This window comes from Aedes aegypti, chromosome 3, assembly GCF_002204515.2.
Source record: "Aedes aegypti strain LVP_AGWG chromosome 3, AaegL5.0 Primary Assembly, whole genome shotgun sequence".
NCBI lineage: Eukaryota > Metazoa > Arthropoda > Insecta > Diptera > Culicidae > Aedes > Aedes aegypti.
In genome coordinates, this window is record NC_035109.1 from 176,418,808 (window position 1) to 176,439,156 (window position 20,349).

General features: G+C 37.5%; 1 protein-coding gene across 4 annotated transcripts in view; it reads right to left on the reverse strand.

Moving 5' to 3' along the window:
• Positions 1 to 14,422, reverse strand: part of LOC5571586 (fasciclin-2) — a 354,102-nt gene extending 339,680 nt beyond the window's left edge. Inside the window, exons 1-2 of one of the 4 annotated variants that reach the window (XM_021848465.1) lie at positions 14,333 to 14,422; positions 13,214 to 13,804 (exon numbers count right to left, since the gene is read on the reverse strand). In XM_021848465.1, coding sequence (XP_021704157.1) covers positions 13,214 to 13,280 — 67 coding nt within the window. In that variant the 5' untranslated portion in view covers positions 13,281 to 13,804; positions 14,333 to 14,422. Of the gene's footprint in view, positions 1 to 13,213; positions 13,805 to 14,304 lie in introns of all 4 variants that reach the window. The other 3 variants (XM_021848463.1, XM_021848462.1, XM_021848464.1) reach the window with 3 other exon arrangements.
• Between the last annotated feature and the right edge of the window lie 5,927 nt (positions 14,423 to 20,349).

Here is a 20,349-nt window from a genome sequence, read left to right on the forward strand (position 1 = left end):
TCTATATAAGATATAGTCCTAGCCCCCAATATCTTAGGAATGAGCAATTCTTTTATGATAGTAAATTATGGTGTTCTCCATATAATAGCAAGTCAAACATAAGTTTAGGTAGCTCATTCTGGAATGTGATTGCTTTTCGCTTACTATTTTATTCTGGTAGTGTAGTGTTCATGGGTAGTGGACGTCCTTTGGCGATGGCCCATTTAATTGAATAATTTATCGGTTTTATCGTCTTATAATGCGTGGCTGCCATTCGAATACGTGACGTACTGTACAATCACAGTGCGATTGTAGTGATGTGCAGTAATTTTGACTGTGTAGTTTGAAATATTCTGAAAAATAGTCCTTAATTTAGCATGACATGTTGTAGCCCATTTTAGGTTAAATCGTGTTTTTATTTATCAGGAGAGTTAAAGATGAGGTACTAGTACAGTGAAATGGTGAGCCGACAGCTAGAAAGGAGCGTCCAATATAGCACTGGTCCTCACAAGTCCCTTCCTCACGCTTCCACGGGTCAAATGATGACCAGGATCGCCAGCTAAGGCGGCGTACGATTCAGTAAAGAGAAATGAGTTATGGCAGATAATTGAAGAACACGGTTTTCCGGCAAAACTGATTAGACTGATTCGTGCAACGTTGGATGGATCGAAATCAAGTGTGCGGGTTGCAGATGAGACTTCAGCCTCCTTCGTAACCTTAGATGGATTGAAGCAAGGAGATGCGCTTTCGAACCTTTTGTTCAACATTGCTCTCGAAAGAGCTATGAGGAGAGCGGGTGTGCAAAGAAGCGGTACCATCGTCACCCGGTCGCATATACTCCTGGGTTTGGCGGACGATATCGATATAAACGGAATTGATCGTCAAGCTGTAGAAGAGGCATTCGTGCCTTTTAAAATGGAGACAGCGAGGATTGGACTTACCGTCAACACCAGCAAAACTAAGTACATAATTGCTGGTAGACAGCGTGGTTCCAATCGTGATGTTGGTAGTGAAATGTTGCGGGGTGGTGAAAAATTGGAATTAGTGGGAGAATTTGTGTAACTTGGTACTTTAGTGACGTGCGATAATGATGTTACCCGCGAGGTGAGCAAGCGAGCGTCTTGCAGCTGCGAATAGGGCTTTTTACAGGCTCCGTAACCAGCTTAAGTCCCGTAGCCTGCAGACGAAAAAAAAATTCGCGCCATATAGGGCACTTATCCCTACGATTGTTCTATACAACCATGAATCCTGGACGTTAAAAGAGGTCGACCAAAAAGCGTTTGGAGTTTTTGAGTGTAAAGTGCTGCGAACCATACTCGGCGGTAAACAAGAAAATGGCATCTGGAGGCATCGCATGAATCATGAGTTGTACCATGTATATAAAGAAGTGGATATTATTAAGCTCATAAAACACGGTAGGCTGCGTTGGGCTGGTCTCGTGGTACGAATGCCGGAAGAACGACAAGCTAAAATAATATTCAGTAGAGAACCCGGACGAGGCCGTCGGCTTCGTGGTAGGCCGCGCACACGTTGGCTTTTTGCAGTTGAAGAGGACTTAAGGGCACTTAACGTTCAGGGCGACTGGAAGCGATTGGCTCAGGATCGAGCCAAGTGGAGAAGAATTATCCATTCGGCGAAGATTCAACGTAGCGGATTGTGGCCCATCAAGTATCAAGTAAGTACTAGTACAGTAGCAGTACAGACACGGTTGTCTTTGTATACTCGTCTCATCATAAACAGCAATTTCTTCTCTAATCTGCAACCGCGTGTGCTTAGAGTGCATGCAGTTTATGGTTTTCAGAGAAATACGCTAATTCTGTTTGTATATACATACCTTCTACTACGTATACCAAATGTATTCAAATCAAACGCGTTTTGTGAATATAAAATTAGTGCCTATAGGAAACTATTCAACATTTCCATTAAAATGCCTGGTGTAGTATACGATCCTATGAGTCGTTGTGAGAATCTCTGTTTTATCTACGACGATTATCGCTGGTATGTATGAGAAAGGGGAGTCTTTTATCTATCTTCTAAACTCTCATAACAATTTCCATCGGGTGAGGTGTTTTGATTTCGATATATCTTTCTTTTTGCTTTTGGTCGCCTTTGATTGCTGATCGTTTTATCGAAGCTTTTGAAAGCCACAGCGTTATCATGGCTGCTTCTCTGGGAAATACTATCGGTGGTTCAAATATGCAGTTTTCAATTTCTTCATAAGTATATACTGCCCATAAACGCATGTCATGTTTGCTGGATTTTCTATTCACATGGGACAATTATGCGTTTATGGGCAGTATACTGGGCATAATTTTGAGAAAACATAGGATGCTAGTAAAGAATTACCGAATGCAAACTCTTTTACACCAGCTGATGATGTTGATGATAGTCTAGAGGAAAAAATTATACGAAAAATAAAAGAAAGAATTTAAAACGCAATGCAGCTTTTTCAGCTAAAGTGCTTTTTCACGAAGAAAGTGCTAATAGCTTACGATTTTCATTGCATTTTCAGATAAAGCTTGAAAATGGCTTTTCCACAAATGCATCGAAAGATGAGTTACTTTGCGGACTTAATATTTGTCATTTTACATACAAAGGTATCGACCGTGATAATTTTATTTTGAATGTGTTTATCGGCATATCGGTCTATTTTGCTCGAAGTAAGAGGGAGCATGGAGAAGAAAGCAATGAATACTAGATGGATAGGTACCGTAAGGGAACGGCGAGAGAAATTGGATTAGATGTTGAAGAGGGCATACCATATGAAACAGTATTACTTGAAACGTCACTTCCTTGTGGCTAACGTCCCCTATGGGAACGGCTTGTATGTGTTTTGAGAATGACACTACCAAGACAGCCCTGTTCCAGCCTGTCTTGGTAGTGTCATTCTCAAAACACACACAAGCCGTTCCCATAGGGGACGTTAGCCACAAGGAAGTGACGTTTCAAGTAATACTGTTTCATATGGTATGCCCTCTTCAACATCTAATCCAATTTCTCTCGCCGTTCCCTTACGGTACCTATCCATCTAGTATTCATTGCTTTCTTCTCCATGCTCCCTCTTACTTCGAGCAAAATAGACTGATATGCCGATAAACAAATTCAAAATTAATATTTGTCTATACCAAACATCGCCTGGTTCATTTATCCCTCAATTATTTGCACGTGGAATCAGGTATGGCCGAATGTGGTTTTCGCCTGAAAATCAGAGGAGGTGAGAAATGTTTATGACGTGCGAGGCACAAATCTTTCATTTGTAGGGGAGCGTGCCGCCTGAGCCACATTTTCTGATACAACCTGATATAGGTTTGCTATTTTCTTCTGATCGGGATGTTCCTGTTGGTTACTCGAGCATTGTTGAATAACAGCCGCTTTCCCTTTTTCTTCTTGGTATTACGTCCTCACTGGGACAAAGTCTGCTACTCAGCTTAGTGTTCAATGAGCGTCCACACAGTTATCAACTGAGAGCTTTCTTTGCCTAAGTTTGCCATTTTTGCATTCGTATATCGTGTGGCAAGTATGATGATACTCTAAGCCCAGGGAAATCAAGGAAATTGCCATTACGAAAAGATTCTGGACCGACCGGAAATCGAACCCAGACATTTGCAGCATGGCTTTGCTTTGTACTCGCGGACTCTAACCACTCGGCTAAGGAAGGCGCCATAACACCAATATATGGTATGCATAGATAGGTACGAGTTATTCGTTCCTGCTCGGGTACCCATTCCTTTCCACCATTCAACAGGAAGCGGTGGCAGGAGAAATTTGCGTAAGGCCTGATAATCTGTTCCCTAATTATGCGACACTGTTGAAGTTTTCTGTTCCATACCTTCCTAAGCAAGGGTCAGCCAGTCAGTCAGCCTTACGGTAATCACCTGGACGTTATTACAGTAGGTACACAGCTTCGAATTACCATCCAAACTGGTTTACCTTCCTCCAGATGGAACATTTCCTAGGCCATGGTGTTGGTAGTGGCGTTGTAAAAATAGATGAAACACTTCCACACTCGACCCGTGGCTTAGTGTATACCAATGATACATCGAGTAGAACCGTGGTCGATAGGAATCGATCCGGTTGAACCGTACGAGAGTAGTCACATTCTTTTTTCTAAGTGCCTTCTACGAGAGTGGCGATTCTTTAGAGCAAAAAAAATGACTGTTGCTTAGTGTGTCACGATAGAAGGTTAGTGTACCCGATCAGAAAGGAATATTAAAAGTCTTACAATACATTGATCACAAAATGTAACAAATATATAGAATGTCTGTATCCACATATTGTCAGAAAATCAAAACCTTATCTTAAGAACAAGCTTTTGGTCTAAAAATGATTAACTGTAATGTTTGAAATGATGTTGATAAAAACATCTTGTAAAAATATCCTTAAGTTGTTCAGTGTTTTTTTTTACTACGAATTGTTGAAACATATCAAAATAAAAAAAATGTAAGAACAGCATCCATGAGATTTACTAAAGTTGAATGGTAGTCATTTTTTCCTGCTCGAGTTACCATGTTCGATTCGCTCGCCTGACTGTTTCCCTTGCTAAGTCGACAACTTCGACGACGAAGGCGATGACGGGATGCAGTCGCAGTGGAATTTTCTATTTCTGTCCAAGTGCTTCCATCCTTTCGGGTGGTTGGTCTTGTTTCGGTTGGACTTTCCTAGTTTCCCTCGAGTGTGGACCCAACTTTGACATCATTATGTGTTTGGAGAAGTGTTGTATTTTTGGAATGACCTCGGTGTTCTACAAATCATGAGAGGCATGGAAATTTGATGACGTTTTGCACTACAATCAGTGACGACGTTTGTTCAAACAAACGCAATGGATTTTGCAGTGATTTCAATTCTCATAGTATAAATAGTTGAAAATTATGACCCATTTCCGCAAGTTGCAGTGCATCGGAAAGTGTGAATCTAAAGTGGGCAAAAATCACGTACGAAATGCATATACATAAGCACAGCCACATTAGAACCTTCTCCATTTTCAAGTGGCAGTTCGTCATCAAATTATAATCTTTTCCGCTGTAGAGCACCATCAGTCATAATATAACTTCTCACAAGAAGAGTTTGCACATCTTCCCGCTAAATACTAACTGAGAGTCGGCGCGTCCACTAGAGTCGGTTAGCGATGGTGGTTCAGCTTTCTCCCTTTCGGGAGTTTACGACGAAATGGGGCAGGGAGGGCTGGACGAAGAGTTCCCCATGGGCGTAGCAAGGATTTTCATCGGTGGAGGGCGAACAATCTCCAAAACATTATTTAGCAAATTTCTAACAAGCTAAAAATTTTCGACACTCCGCAACCATTACGTGTAATTATTCTAAACATTTTATTTTTATTTTTTTTTTTATTGTTTTATTATGAAATATGTAATCCTTCCTTATTTCATAACAATGGGCATAGGGGAGTCCAAGAAAGTTTAAAGATTTAATCCATATATTGCAAAGTTAAAAATGAGCTTTGTTACAAACCAATTCAATTTGAATCAATTTGATATCGGCCATGGCTACACCCTTGAAGTCCCCCATTAAAATTTGCTTGCTATACCGACCGAGAGCATCAACATGATGCAAGAGGATCCCCATATGTTTCGTCTGCGAATGGAGACGATCGTATAACAAGCATTCAACCGAAGGAACTAGAAGCTGAAGCCGAGCAGAAAAGCATTTCATATATCGGTGGAAACATTTAGAGTTTTTTTTGCGGTTTGCTCTCCGCGCTGCTTGCTGGCTGCTGATGATGGTCTCGCTAGTGTTTTTGCAGATTGTTTTCGTACATTGCTAACAAGCTAGCTTCAAATTTGTGTAAACCGAGAGAAAAATTGTTCTCATATTTCACATTTGAAATGTTCGCTCTCGTGCTACAAACGATAAGCTGAAATTTTGGACAAACTGGCGAAACTCTTTTGGCACCTCAACCGAATAAATTTCATATTTATTTACGGCATTTTTTTTCTTACAGTGCCATTTGGAAACGCTTGTGTTGCACACATTGTGGGAAAACAACGCCCGTTCCGGGAGGGAAAAGAATGTTTATGTAAACAACTTTGCCATTTCGATCTCGACATTTCTTCAGTTTTTTTTTCACGTTCCGTGCACAATGTTTGATACTACTCCACCAATGATGTGCTGTTTGACAGCGTACTTGGGTGGACTTCTGGATGTTGGGAACATGCTTGTGCAATCTGAGAGAAGATGTGTTACGTACAAACAATCAACGAGTGTTTACAGACTGGTGGACATACTGATTTCATTAGATGAGAGGGAAATTGTGGTCACTGATTTACTATCGGGATAGACAAAAGATCCATTACAGTTGAGAAAAAGTTAAAGTCAACTAAATACACATTCTGTATATTGGACAAGGGTTATATCGTTAATAGTACGTATAGACTATGGTTGACCAGGAAAGAAATAGCATTCTCTTGCCATAATGTAGGAAGGTGAACAACTGTTCAAAGAGGCAGAATTTAATGAACAACTTGCCTAATTTTGGGGTATAGCTGAATTTTAATGCATAGCAGGGCCGAATATACAAATGTGAGGACCCAAGAACCATGTCGGGTGGAAAGCTTTTCCAGAAAACATTAAAAAACCAAAAATGTCCTACATAAATAATGGACAGCCCGATGAATTCATAATTGACTGAAAGCCGATAAATTTATGATTTTAAAAAAGTGGTTTGCAATGATTTTACTCCAGAAATTATAGAACAGCGGAACAACTTTTTATTTCAAGAATCAAAATACTACTACAGTCGAATTTCGTTTGTTGCACTATCTTTAGGTGGGCTACGTTTTAATTGGACTCCCGTTAGTTGGGCTATAGCCCACCTAAAACGAAGGCAAACGTCATTTTCTGACATAAGACCCAATTTATCAATGTTGGTAGCTCTGATTTTCTTTTGTTCTATGTTATTTGACAGCTTGAAACTCAGCCCGATTAGTGAAAGTCTTTCACTAAGTGGGCTACAGGTTTAGTGCAACGAACGAAAGTTGACTGTATTTAGTGCAGAAGCCCCGGTTTTGGTCAGCCTAAGAGAAAATATGCTTACAAAATATATGCAAAGTGCTGCATGTACTGCATATACGCCAAATGAAAGCTTACAACCCATCTTATGTATGAAAAATATCGGACTTAAATTTCGTATTAAAAATCGTGTTGATCAATATGGACTCCTAGAGCGCGTTTCGACCTAGGAATGTGCTTCGGTTCCTAAATTGGTCAATAATATTAATTTCTTATGAGAGTGGTCAAATTACGAATACTCTGGCTTTTTACGGCCGATTCACTATAAATCATTTCAAAATATTTTTAGACATGAAGGTCAGGAGCTAATTATCTAAGTACCATTGATACACAACTTGATTTTGTTCAAAAAAAAAATGATCGAAATAATTAGTTTTGCTTAAAATTTAAGCTTTCTTGCGCCTATAGTAAACCTATTGTTCCTATAGTAGCACTAATGAGAGAAACTATTTTTTATTATACGAAATTATTGATGAATTAAGAACTTGTTTTACATCAAACGAAAGCTTTTGATCCACACTTAAAAGGAAAAATATAAAAATTTTGTAAAAATACGGTTTTGATTTGTATTTTTCAAACACCGTGATGCTAGTGCTACTATAGGCATATGTGTTCCTTTAGTGGCACAAAAGATAATAAATACAAACATATGAGTTTTCGTAGTTGTCATATTTTTCCTACTAAACCAAGATAAAACGCTTTCAGATTTTTCGCGTTATTTTTCGATTTTATACGAATATTTGTTCTTAGCTATGCGGCTATTGGTACATCGACCCTACACTATTAATTATATGGCGTGATCATAGCCAGCTTAGTAATAAAGAAAATTAGTTATGTTGACAACGAGTGGTTTGGCGTATTCTTATGTTTTAAAATATAATTTATATATTGCAATTTTAGAGATGTCTTTCCGTTCTACGGTTGTCCAGAAAGCTACCGCAGCTGTCACATTACTGATTTCTACAAAGCATCGTCGATCGGCTGCGATGATAGCTTGGATGCCACACTGATGACCAGGGATGCAAGTCAATTTTTTTTAAATCTGGAAGATTTTGAAAATTTGTCTGCAAAAGTCTGGATCGTTTATGTCGTACATGGAGAACCTTACAAATTATTTACGAAACCTTATAAATTCATTTCAAATTTTATCTGGATCTTCCAGATTTTTGTAAAATGGGGTTTCAAAAATCTGGAATATTCCAGACAAACCTGGAATGTTGGCAACGCTGCTGATGACTATTGTTTTCGGCTGTTTTCAAAGCTTTGAGCTCTACTAGCATACCGTTTTGACTTATATTCCGAACACTTAAGGCCAACAGTGACTTAAAATGCATCTGATTGGCATAAATTAGCTGATATTTGTGTAAATTTTAATTTCTTCGCAAAGTCTAACAGCTAGCTGTTGGGTGTAACGATAAAAATGTTGATTTAATTAGATTTAATATTGTTTTTACGTAAAAGAATTGAACAACATTTTGATTCAAATACCGAACACTGTGTAATTCTATCTCATATTCCGAACACCTTGATTCAAATTCCGAACAGCACGAATAAATCGTATCCAAATGAATAATTTCGCAAATAAATTTATTTGAGCTTGTACTACTGGTCTCAAACTAGAGAATTATCACTACTCCCACGATATAAATTATATTGGAGACGTTAAAATATAATTGCAATTGACTGCCATTACCTTGTTATTGGGTGACATATTTCAGCGAAATATTTCAACCAAATCGCCATACAAAAACCGAGTGTTCGGAATATGAGTCTGTTCGGAATTTGAGACAAAACGGTACTTTGATCAGATGGTTTCTTTCAATGGTACAGTACCAAGTAGAACCAGTAGCACTTATTTGCGATATTATTCATTTGAATACGATTTATTCGTGCTGTTCGGAATTTGAATCAAGGTGTTCGGGATATGAGACAGAATGAACACAGTGTTCGGCATTTGAATCAAAATGTTGTTCCATACATTAACGTAAAAACAATACTAAAACTAATTATATCAACATTATTATCGGTACACCCAACAGCTAACAGGTAGACTTCGCGAGGAAATTAAAATTTACACAAATATCAGCCAATTTATGCCAATCAGATGTTCATTACGCCAGATGTTTACCTCCTAAAAATAATTTACTTGATGTTTTTGTTTCACTAAGTAGATTTTCACTGTTCCCAATAAGCAGCAATTTCAATTATAAGGATTATCTCTGGATCCATGACTTCACCGTTAGGTGACCGCGGTGATATGGATAATAATATGTAATATTGACATTTTTTGTTATGTTAAGGTCTGCATGGCGTATTCGATTTTACAGGCATCGGATAGTCTCAAGAAATCAAATTAAATAATCAATACGATAATAAGTTTTAAGAAAAACGTATTGCAAACCAAAACTTGGATGTTACCCATTTTTGAAGGTTCGATCAACAACCTAAAATTTTAGCCTACTAAGACTAAGAGGCAAGAATTGTCAAGATCGAATCCCCTCTTGTTGTTTTATAGCTAGCGTAAAAATCTGGATAACTTTTATGTTAAAAGTGACTATCTTAAGGATGGGATTCAATCCTCGGTCCTTGGCGTGAGAGGCGAGTGTTCTAACCACTATTCCAGGTCCGTCATATGAAGATCCACGTCTCACATGAGTTCTTTAAACGATATTAACCCAAAAAATGCGGTTGTTACTAAAAATAGCATGGCCGAAAAAAATTCTTTGTAAACATTTTCAAAAAGTTGTTAAACTCGGCAACATTAACGAATTTCTGTTAAAAAGTTAGAATTTCCTTAGGAAGTTACCTACCTTTAGGCGTATTCTGCGGTTTAAAGTGATTTTTATTTTAAAATAACTCAATATTTAAATTAATTTTATGGGCAGTAATAAAAGCATTACTGTCCCATATGCAATAAGTAAGCATAGAGAAAACAGCCCTCAAAGTTTAAAGTTTGTCTTCTCATACAAATGTTCATATTTTCTAGTAAATTTCTGCATACCATATTCAATCAAAATCACCGCGCAGAATACTCATTTTGCTTCTGTTGATCAACAAAACATATAAACAAGAACAATGTTTGCAGTTGTTATTTGGGTTGAAACATAGAGACTGAAATGCATTCCTTATTCAATATGGGACTTCACCTACTCAACATTTTCAAACAAAGTGTGTTAATTTTTATATGTATAATAAATTGCATATTAATACATGAGTGTTACGATGAAGAAAGGTGTTGGTACGTGAATCCATATGAGACAGTTATACTTTAATGAACAGTGTAAGAGCTTGGTCTTTATATTCGGCTTCAGGGACCATGCTTAAAGTAACTAACGACACTTTCGATATTACCGAACGTTGTTTACATGGATGATCAATGTTACCCTATATCAGCTAAATCAGAAAATGGCTTAAAACATGTATATAAACTTGCTTAAATCCTTTAAGAAACAAAATACAGTTTCGAGCGGTAGCTGGTTTGTTTTAAAAAATAAGCAATATCCCAAAAACTGATTATGAATGTTACACCAGATTACGGTACAAGAGAATTCATGGAGAAATCACGAGAGAACTTCATTGAATAAAATTAAACTATCCTTCTATGGAAAAGTTCCTCAACGAATTCCATTCTAAGAGAAATCTCTGAATGAATACTACTTGATAAGTTTTCAAACGCATTCCTGAAGAAATTCTTGTAATAAAAAAAACTGGAGGAATTTGAGGAATACTTCTAGGATGGAAAATCAAGCAAATCCTTAGAAATCTCAAACAAAGAATACATTGAGAACTTTCATAAAAAATCCCAGGGGAGTGGAGAATTTTCTTCCACATAAAATCTTTCAAGCAATTCGTAGGATAGTTCATGAATAACTACTTGGAGCAACTTCTGCAGAAATTAATATGAATGTTTTAAAGATAAATAGAATTATTGAAGAAATTCTCTCAGGAATTCATGGAAGTGTTCATGAAAAACCTAATAAGTATTATTCGATAATTTTATAGAGAAATGGGTTAAAAAGAGAGAAATTCCAAAGGAAACACCTTGGATTAATCCATTGACGAATTTCGTTAGGAAATCCTAACGCAGTACCTGCATCGTGTTGACCATATGCCATGCGAAGGGAAGAAGGCGATTTTACAACAAATCTCCAAATGAATGATAATTTTCATAGTACACTAAAGTGAGTAGCATGCTTGGTTCCAGTGGGAAATTAAATACCACAAGGATAGAGAAAAATGATGATTTTCATACAAGTTTACAACAATAAAAATAAAGGTTTTAAATTGAGATAGAGTAGACATCAAATTATGACTGAATTTAGTGGCATTGCTCTGACTTTATATTGAATGGTGTTTCAGTTCATAAATCCTAGAAGTGTTTTTAGTTCATAAATCAAGTTTTTAATACGCAAAAAAATCCGTTCTCGTATCCGTGAACAGCAGACGTGAAAAATCAAAAATATACCGTGAACTAGATTATGTATTTATGAACGCGTTGCCTAGTTCCGAGAACGTTCGTGTTAACACGATGGTAGTTCACGGTGTATTTTTGACAGATCACGCTTTCCAGAATGCTTTTTTTAGCGTGGTGGAAGTACCAATAATTCCCGGCATCCCGGGAAATTCTCATAAACGTGAGAGTACAGAAAATTTGATGATTTCTTTTTTCTAATTATCCGTACTTCATGTCTATTTTATTTTATTCACGTAAATTTGTAGTTATTTTTTTTAAGAGTGATTTGTTTAAGTCTCTCAAAAAAAAAACTGTTGGCTTCGCTTTGAACGCAAGGCTTTATAACAAAAAAAAAAATTATAACATTAATCAAAAGTTCATGTGGAGCTCATTCTTGACAAACTGAATGAAGTTCAATTAATAACCAACACTTAATCAATCAATAAAATACGAATAAAACCCAACTAGAGTTTTCCATTGAATAGTGTGACTGTTACATTGGACAAAAACTTTGAGAAACTTATTTCTTCGCAAAGTCTAACCATTAGCTGTTGGGTGTACTGATAAAAATATTTATTTAAACTTGTTTAGTATTATTTTTATGTAAAAGTATGGAACAACATTTTGACTCAAATGCCGAACACTGCATTCATTCTGTCTCATATTCCGAACACCTTGATTCAAATTCCGAATAGCACCAATAAATCGTATTCGAATGCATAATTTCGCAAATAAATTTATCTGAGCTAGTTTAAGTGCCCTCGAGCTGGAGAATCATCACTACTCCCGAGGTATAAAATTGATTGAAATACGTTAAAATTGAATTGCAATTCACTGTCATTTCCTAGTAATTTTATGACATATTTCAGCGAAACATCTCAACCTAGTCGCCATACAAAAACCGAGTGTTCGGAATATGAGTCTGTTCGGAATTTGAGACAAAACGGTAGGCTTACTCATTTTTTTTAAATAGATTCTCGAAAGATCCTTTATTTTTTATTACATACTAGTGGTCCCGGCAAACTTCGTCTTGCCATCAAGTAGGCTGTTGAAAAACGCCATGGAACGCTCCGTGCAAAATGGAAGTTCCGTTCACTCCTGTTTTTTCAACTTTCCCGTTAAATATCCTTTGCTTTTTATGTACACAAACACATCAGAACACTTCAGGAACATAATTATGGAAGAATCATTCTAATCCGTCGAGCCGTTCTCAAGCCATTTCGTGACATACAAACACCACTCCATTTTTATTTATATAGATAATCTTAATTGGTAAAACATATGTTCGAAAAGGCATGCAATTTATAACTATTTTATTGCAAAAACAATAAATAAATATCAATATATAACTAGTGATCTAGTGAGAACATTGGCTGGTATGATATGGAAATTGGGCAATGGTTTTTATCTGAATATTAATTCCGGGAAACATGGGACCCCCGAAAAATCAAGAATCATTTCCCAGGAAACATCAACTGTTTCTAAATATAATGAGTGAGATGAGCCATACAAAAGTTTTCGTACTTTCTAAACCCCATTCATGAAATGAAATGAACTTATCCTCCGATTTCTAAAATGACAAAACAAATAACCTTTTTTGTCATCATATTCCCTACCAAAACCTTCCCAATAGACTGCCGCACAGACAGTCTGAAGAAAGGCTAAGACGAACACTTATTGTACACCTCCCGCCCATCATTCGCTTGTCCATCGGCAAAGCCGATGCAATAATGCATGTTTTGAAGTTTTGAACCTTACCTAATATCGTAATCCAACAGAGTAACGTTATGGAAGCAGAATTTAGCTTCACCCCGCCGCTCGCCATGTCGAACACCTGGGCTGGTCTCCTCGGCTTAAGTATGCTGGATCGTAGACAACGCACAGGTACGCTATATATGTGTGAGACCGTCGCTTGCCTCTTGTTGTTTGTTTCGTATTTTTGTATCTTGTTTGACTTCTCGGTTTCGTCGCCGTTTCTTATTTCTCACAAACACCTTTTATCGATTCCGCATAAAACCCACACCACCTTGCGCGCCTATTCTGCGGGATTATAATCACTTGACCACTCACTGTGCTTACTCACTCTTGCAGCCTTTTAAATTTCCATATTTTAGCATAAAAGCAACAGAAAACAATCAAGCCGGGTGTTGATCGAAAATTTTGTGTTCACCCAGATTATCTGAGCCTAACAGTCGCGCAATTTCACCAGATAATTATAATCAGACGTGAATAATCCACTGGAACACGCTAGGCGTAACAACACACAGGTGCGCCGGTATTTGTATGAAAGAGTTGTTTTCAACTATGCTTCTCCCACTTGTAGTAACAACTCACACCACTCCACGATACCTGCAACAGCACAAAGAACATATAGATAACTGTCGCGCTCAAAGCCGAGCTGAATGAATGGGTTCTGATGATTAATGCCAATGTAGGGCTTGGGTTGGTCCCCAAATTCAGTCACTACTCTTCGTCGTTCAAACAATTACTACCGCGAGACCATTCATACAATTGACGATCGCGATTGAAACACTTCAAAAGCACAATTCAATTGTTATTCCACCCACATCAAATGGTGCATTTCTCTAAATTCAATTTAATCCCGCTGCACCACCACGCGGAGAATACGCTACGCGAACGGATACACGTCTTGGTACCCAATATGAGAAGCTGCGTTGCGTCGGAAGGTAAATTGTGTAACAGCAACTGCAACGTTCCCAAATCTACACTCGACTCGATGTCGTCTCCGACCGCACGACAGCAATGACTTTCTTCGCGGTTAATCTAATTCTCCACAAACGTCTCTGTCTCCGCACGAAGAAAAGGGACACGGTTCCCCACGACTTCACCTTCCACACCTAACAGAATCCAAACCACCTTACACAGTGAAGGGCACGACGACAACTCGAGAGAACGACTCCAGCTCGACGACGATGCGTACCGTACGGCTTCAAGCGCACTATTGAATGAATCGCGTACGAGCGAAACCCATCGAACCCAACCAGCAGCGACTGGCGATGGTAAGCACCAACTATAAAGTGGATGCGATGGATGAACCATCACATGCGCAACCACCCCATCGCCGTAATGGAATTCATGCTTCTGGCGAGAAAACATCGTGTCGCTCTGTTGAATGTCTGCACCACCGAAGTGGGTGGCAATGAATCCGTTCATAATGTGAACAGTGTGTAACAGTTGTTGATTTGCAGTCAGAACCGGGCAATCGTCATAATATATACAAAATCCAATAGTTGCCTGTCAGTAACGTACTGAAATGTTTCACTTCGACTGTGTTTTTCGGGAACACTACAATAGTTTTTTAAAATCTTGAGGGCAGAACACTACTCCGGAAATAACCTATCTTAAGTACATAAATGTACCATGAGAAAATTAAAAGAACCAGAAAAAAACCCTGAATGATACCAGCAATAAAATACATATAGGGTGCAGAACCATTTGAGCACTTCCATGATTCACTTTAGCATGGGGGGTTTTTGTTGGCAGAATTGTCTGCAACTTTGCAATAAGAAACACATCAGTACGACGCATGTAGTTACCAAGTATGAGCTCTGTGGCTTTCAAAAAAACACCACTGCCGAAGTGAATCAAAAATGCCAAGAATAGGATCCGGCTCCCTATTCAGTGCGCATCGTATTTCCTGCATTGCATACACAAATTCTCTTTGCTGTTGTAAGCTTTTAAAACTTCTAACCTAAAGCAATACACAGTACTTTGCAGTACTACAAAAATAGTACCATAATCCGGGGTAACATTGATCATTTTTTGAGTATTTCTTAAATTTTCCATTTCATAATACAAATGCTACAAGTTTTATATTTTTAAAACAAGTACTGGCACCCACCACTCCTAACTATATACTTTATTTTGTTTTACGAAAGATTTAAACATGTTTAAATAAATGTTTCAAGAGATTTTTTATTCTGCTGATATGGGGTAACATTGATCACCCAAACAACATTCGGTAATATTGAGGATGTCGTAACTTACTAAAATCATGGCCCCTGAAGCCGAATATAAAGACCACACTCTTACAAGTCATTTACTTTTTGAGTTACCGTAATCCGGGGTATCATTGATCAGCGGGTTAACATTGATCGGAATGACCCATCTCATAAAAAGTTCGCATTATCATTTATTGATGGAACATTTTCAAATCATGAATGGTGCTTCTCTTTCTTGTATTCATCAGCCGATAAAAGTGAAGATTTTTGAGAAAATTGCGTTTACCTTATGCGTAAATTTGGCAACTTTTCGAAACAATGATTTCAATGATTAAGGATGACACTACCAAACATTCATGTCTCACATAAGTTCTGTAAATGATATGAGCAAGGAAAATGCGGTTGTTACTAAAAACGGCATCGCCGAAAACGATTCCGTTGTCAAAACTTTCATAAGTATGTTCAATTAGGCAACATTACCGAATTACTGTTAAGAATGTAACTTTCCCTTAGAAATTTGCCTACCTTTAGGCGTAATCGGTGGTTCGAGATGTTTTTAATTTTAAAATAACTCAAAAAGTAAATGACTTGTAAGCATTTAGCCTTCATATTCGGCTTCAGGGGCTATGATGTTAGTAGGTAACGACATTTTCAATATTACCGAACGTTGTTTATATAGGTGATCAATGTTACCCCATATCAGCTAAATCAAAAAAACACTTAAAACATTTTTTTAACATGCTTAAACCTTCCACAAAACAAAATAAAGTATATAGTCACGAGCTATGGGTGCCAGTACTTGTTTTAAAAATATAAAATTTGCAACTATTGCATTCTCGAACCAAATATTCAAGAAATATTCAAAAAAAATGATCAATGTTACCCCGGATTACGGTATTTCAAAATTAAAAACACCTTGAACCGCGGAATGCGCCTAAAAGTAGGCAATTTCCTAAGGAAATCCAACATTCTTAATAGTAATTAGTTAATGTTGCCTAATTGAATAAACTTATGGAAGATTTAACAACGGAATAGTTTTCGGCGATGCCATATTTAGTAACAACCGCATTTTTTTGATCACATCATCTGCAGAACTCATGTGAGACATGATTTTTTGATAGTGTCAGTGAAAATAATAGAAATCATTGTTTCAAAACGTTGACAAATTTACTCATGAACTAAACGCAATTTTAGCAAAAACCTTAATTTTCACTAGCTCATGAATATAAAAAAGAGAGCCGACATTCATAGTTCAAAAATGTTTCATGAATAAATCTTTATTTGAACTTTTAACGAGATGAGTCATTCCGATCAATGTTACTCCGGATTACGGTACCGTAAAACGGGATAACTTTGATAGTTTTTTCGAAAAAAAACTTCAATATTTATGCATTCTGGTTCAAAGAATTACAATTTATATTTTCAAAACATGTACCGTAAAACGGGGTAACTTTGATAATGCGGGTAACTTTGATAGTGCAAGACCCACAACATATTAAACGAAATAACGAAGTTTCTGTTAATCAGTTAAGCCAAATAAATGCAAAAGTAAAGAGTATTAGTATGACACTTCATGTCAAAGCTATTTGCATTGGAATCAAGTGCATTTGAGGCTTTTTATACGAATATTAAAAATTGACACAATTTTAGCATTTTCGAAACGCTTACAAACAATCTGTTCTACGATCACTATTTGATGTAGTTTTGAATAGTTGGCCACTTATCTTTGACAGCCTAGTTATCATAGAACTTGAATACGGTCTAAAATCTCTTAGCGAATAGCATTTTCACAAACTGGGACCATTTTTGTAATCTAAGACAGAAATGTCCATATAACGTTAAACGCCTAGAGGTATGCAATGCCCTACAAATGTTCGTTATTCATTCAATTTTGTTCGATTCATACTCCATTATCAAAGTTACCCCAAAACAGAAAACCAACTTTCGATTATATGGCAAATTATATATCCATTCATAATAAATCTTTTGGAAATCTATCGACTGCAATCGATAGCTAGGATGCCAGTACTTGTTTTAAAAATAAAAATTATTATTCTTTGAAACAGCATGCGTAAATATTCAAGTTTTCTTCGATAAAACTATCAAAGTTACCCCGTTTTACGGTACTGACATCCTAGCTATCGATTGCACTTGATAGATTGCTAAAAGATTTATTCTGAATGGATAAATAATTTTTCATATAATCGGAAGCCGGTTTTCTGTTTTGGGGTAACTTTGATAATGGAGTCGAGTATGAATCTAACAAAATTAAGGCCGCACGGGACGTCATTATAATCATCCTATCCATTTGAAGAAGCAGATCTCAAGTACCACTCCATATATGGATGTGAAAAATTTATCACTATATTCTATATATGTGGTGCACAATCGATTAAATTTTCAGCTTCATCGGTTCACTAAAACTCGAGATTTGCTTCGGCAAAGTTTTGATGATGATTGTTAGAGCGAGACAAAAGATAGGGAAAATAACACGGTATCCCGTGTCCCCTTAAATCAATCACGGAACATTTATAAAGCGTTGCATACCTCTAGGCGTTTAACGCTATATGGAAATTTCTGACTTAGATTACAAAAATGGTCCCAGTTTGTGAAAATGGTCTTTACTAAGAGATTTGAGACCATATTCAAGTACCGTAAAACGGGGTAACTTTGATAGTTTTTTCGAAGAAAACTTGAATATTTATGCATGCTGTTTCAAAGAATAATAATTTATATTTTTAAAACAAGTACTGGCATCCTAGCTATCGATTGCAGTCGATAGATTTCCAAAAGATATATTATGATTGGATATATAATTTTTCATATAATTGAAAGTTGGTTTTCTGTTTTGGGGTAACTTTGATAATGGAGTATGAATCGAACAAAATTGAATGAATATCGAACATTTGTAGGGCATTGCATACCTCTAGGCGTTTAACGTTATATGGAAATTTCTGACTTAGATTACAAAAATGGTTCCAGTTTGTGAAAATGCTATTTGCTAAGAGATTTGAGACCGTATTCAAGTTCTATGATAACTTGGCTGGCAAAGATTAGTGGCCAACTATTCAAAACTACATCAAATAGTGATCGTAGAACAGATTGTTTGTAAGCGTTTCGAAAATGCTAAAATTGTGTCAATTTTTAATATTTGTATAAAAAGCCTCAAATGCACTTGATTCCAATGAAAATAGCTTTGACATGAAGTGTCATACTAATACTCTTTACTTTTGCATTCGTTTTGCTTAACTGATTAACAGAAACTTCGTTATTTAGTTCAATATGTTGTGGGTCTCGCACTATCAAAGTTACCCGCATTATCAAAGTTACCCCGTTTTACGGTACTATGATAACTAGGCTGTCAAAGATAAGTGACCAACTATTCAAAACTACATCAAATAGTGATCGTAGAACAGATTGTTTGTAAGCGTTTCGAAAATGCGAAAATCCTATCAATTTCTCATATTCATTTAAAAAGCCTCAAATGTTCTCGATTCAAATGAAAACAGCTCTTACATGAAGTGTCATACCAATATTATTTGGTTTTGCATTCGTTTTGCTTAACCGATTAACAGAAATTATGATATTTCGATTAGTATGTGGTGGGTAACGCACTATCAAAGTTACCCGCATTATCAAATATACCCCGTTTTAACCTGCAGTGGATGTACGTTGTTTGCTGTAACTATTGTCGAATTGTGTGTTGCAAAGTTTTTCTGCGTTAAACAATGTTTATTTCTATGAAAATAATGTACAATTTCAAAACCATGTGTTGAAAACACAAGCGTTGGGCACCGACCTTTTAGAAAGGCAATAAACGCAAATTCATTTCGTTTAGCGTATGCTGTAAAGCTGCAATATATTTGTCGCTAAGGTATAATTATGTTCTACAATAATAATCAATTAGTATGTACTTACAACTTCGGTATTTTACACAGAGGAAAAAGTTATTCCTTTGCGCCCGTGCTGCATCTTGTTTTCATTATATTTACATTGAATCAACTATTTTGACAGCACGGGTACAAGCATAAAACACACGAAGAATGACGGACATAAACATGACAATGTACAGGGGTTCACAATACATTTCTCACGTAACATGGTGCCGTGACCAGGACCTAGTTCAAATAACGCGTTGCTGAAAGCTATACTTCTCACCATGCCTATCTACGATCAGTTCCGTTCAACCTCTCCCTCTACGATGCTGCGGCATCTTGCCAACCGAACTTCTGTCCTCGTGTCACAGTTGAGACCCGATCAGTCGCTGTACGAAAAGTATGCTGGATCCCTGGTACAAAATGCATTTTTTGTAACGAGCATTGAAAACCGCCGTATGACGGATCTGGCGTGCGGCTTAGCTAGCGGGCATTGTGTGGATGCCCGACTCGCCCAACATGGAGAGCGGAATGCAGAACGCATTAAGGCCATCCGTGTGGCTAACCACACATTTGGAAGGGTTCAGACACCTCCGAGAGATCTAACACCGGCTGAGTACGAGATTGTTGATGAGCTGATGAGAGCCACAGCACCGTCTTATGCCTCGTACCAACCCGCGATGGCCGCTTATCAAGCTCGAGTCCGGAGTCTGATGCCAGTAGCTGGGGCAGTTCAGCCTAAGCGGACAGCTTACCATGATGCACAACTCCATTACGTATCCCCCAGCTTCGTCCAGGGCGAGGCGGCTAAAGAAACTGTCCGACAATGGTGTGACTTTGGAAGCCCTGATGACATTCCGGCCATCAATGAGTTTGGCACAAATGAGATACCCGAGGTAGAATGGCAGCATGTTTGGAGCGGATACACCCTTGAACTGAAGCTACGCTGGTTCGAGTTCAAGGCCAGAGTGGAGGAAGTTCAAATCAGAAATCGTTACAACACGTATGTACCTTTACGCGGCCATTGCAGCAGTCTGCAAAGGAGGAAATTGCACAG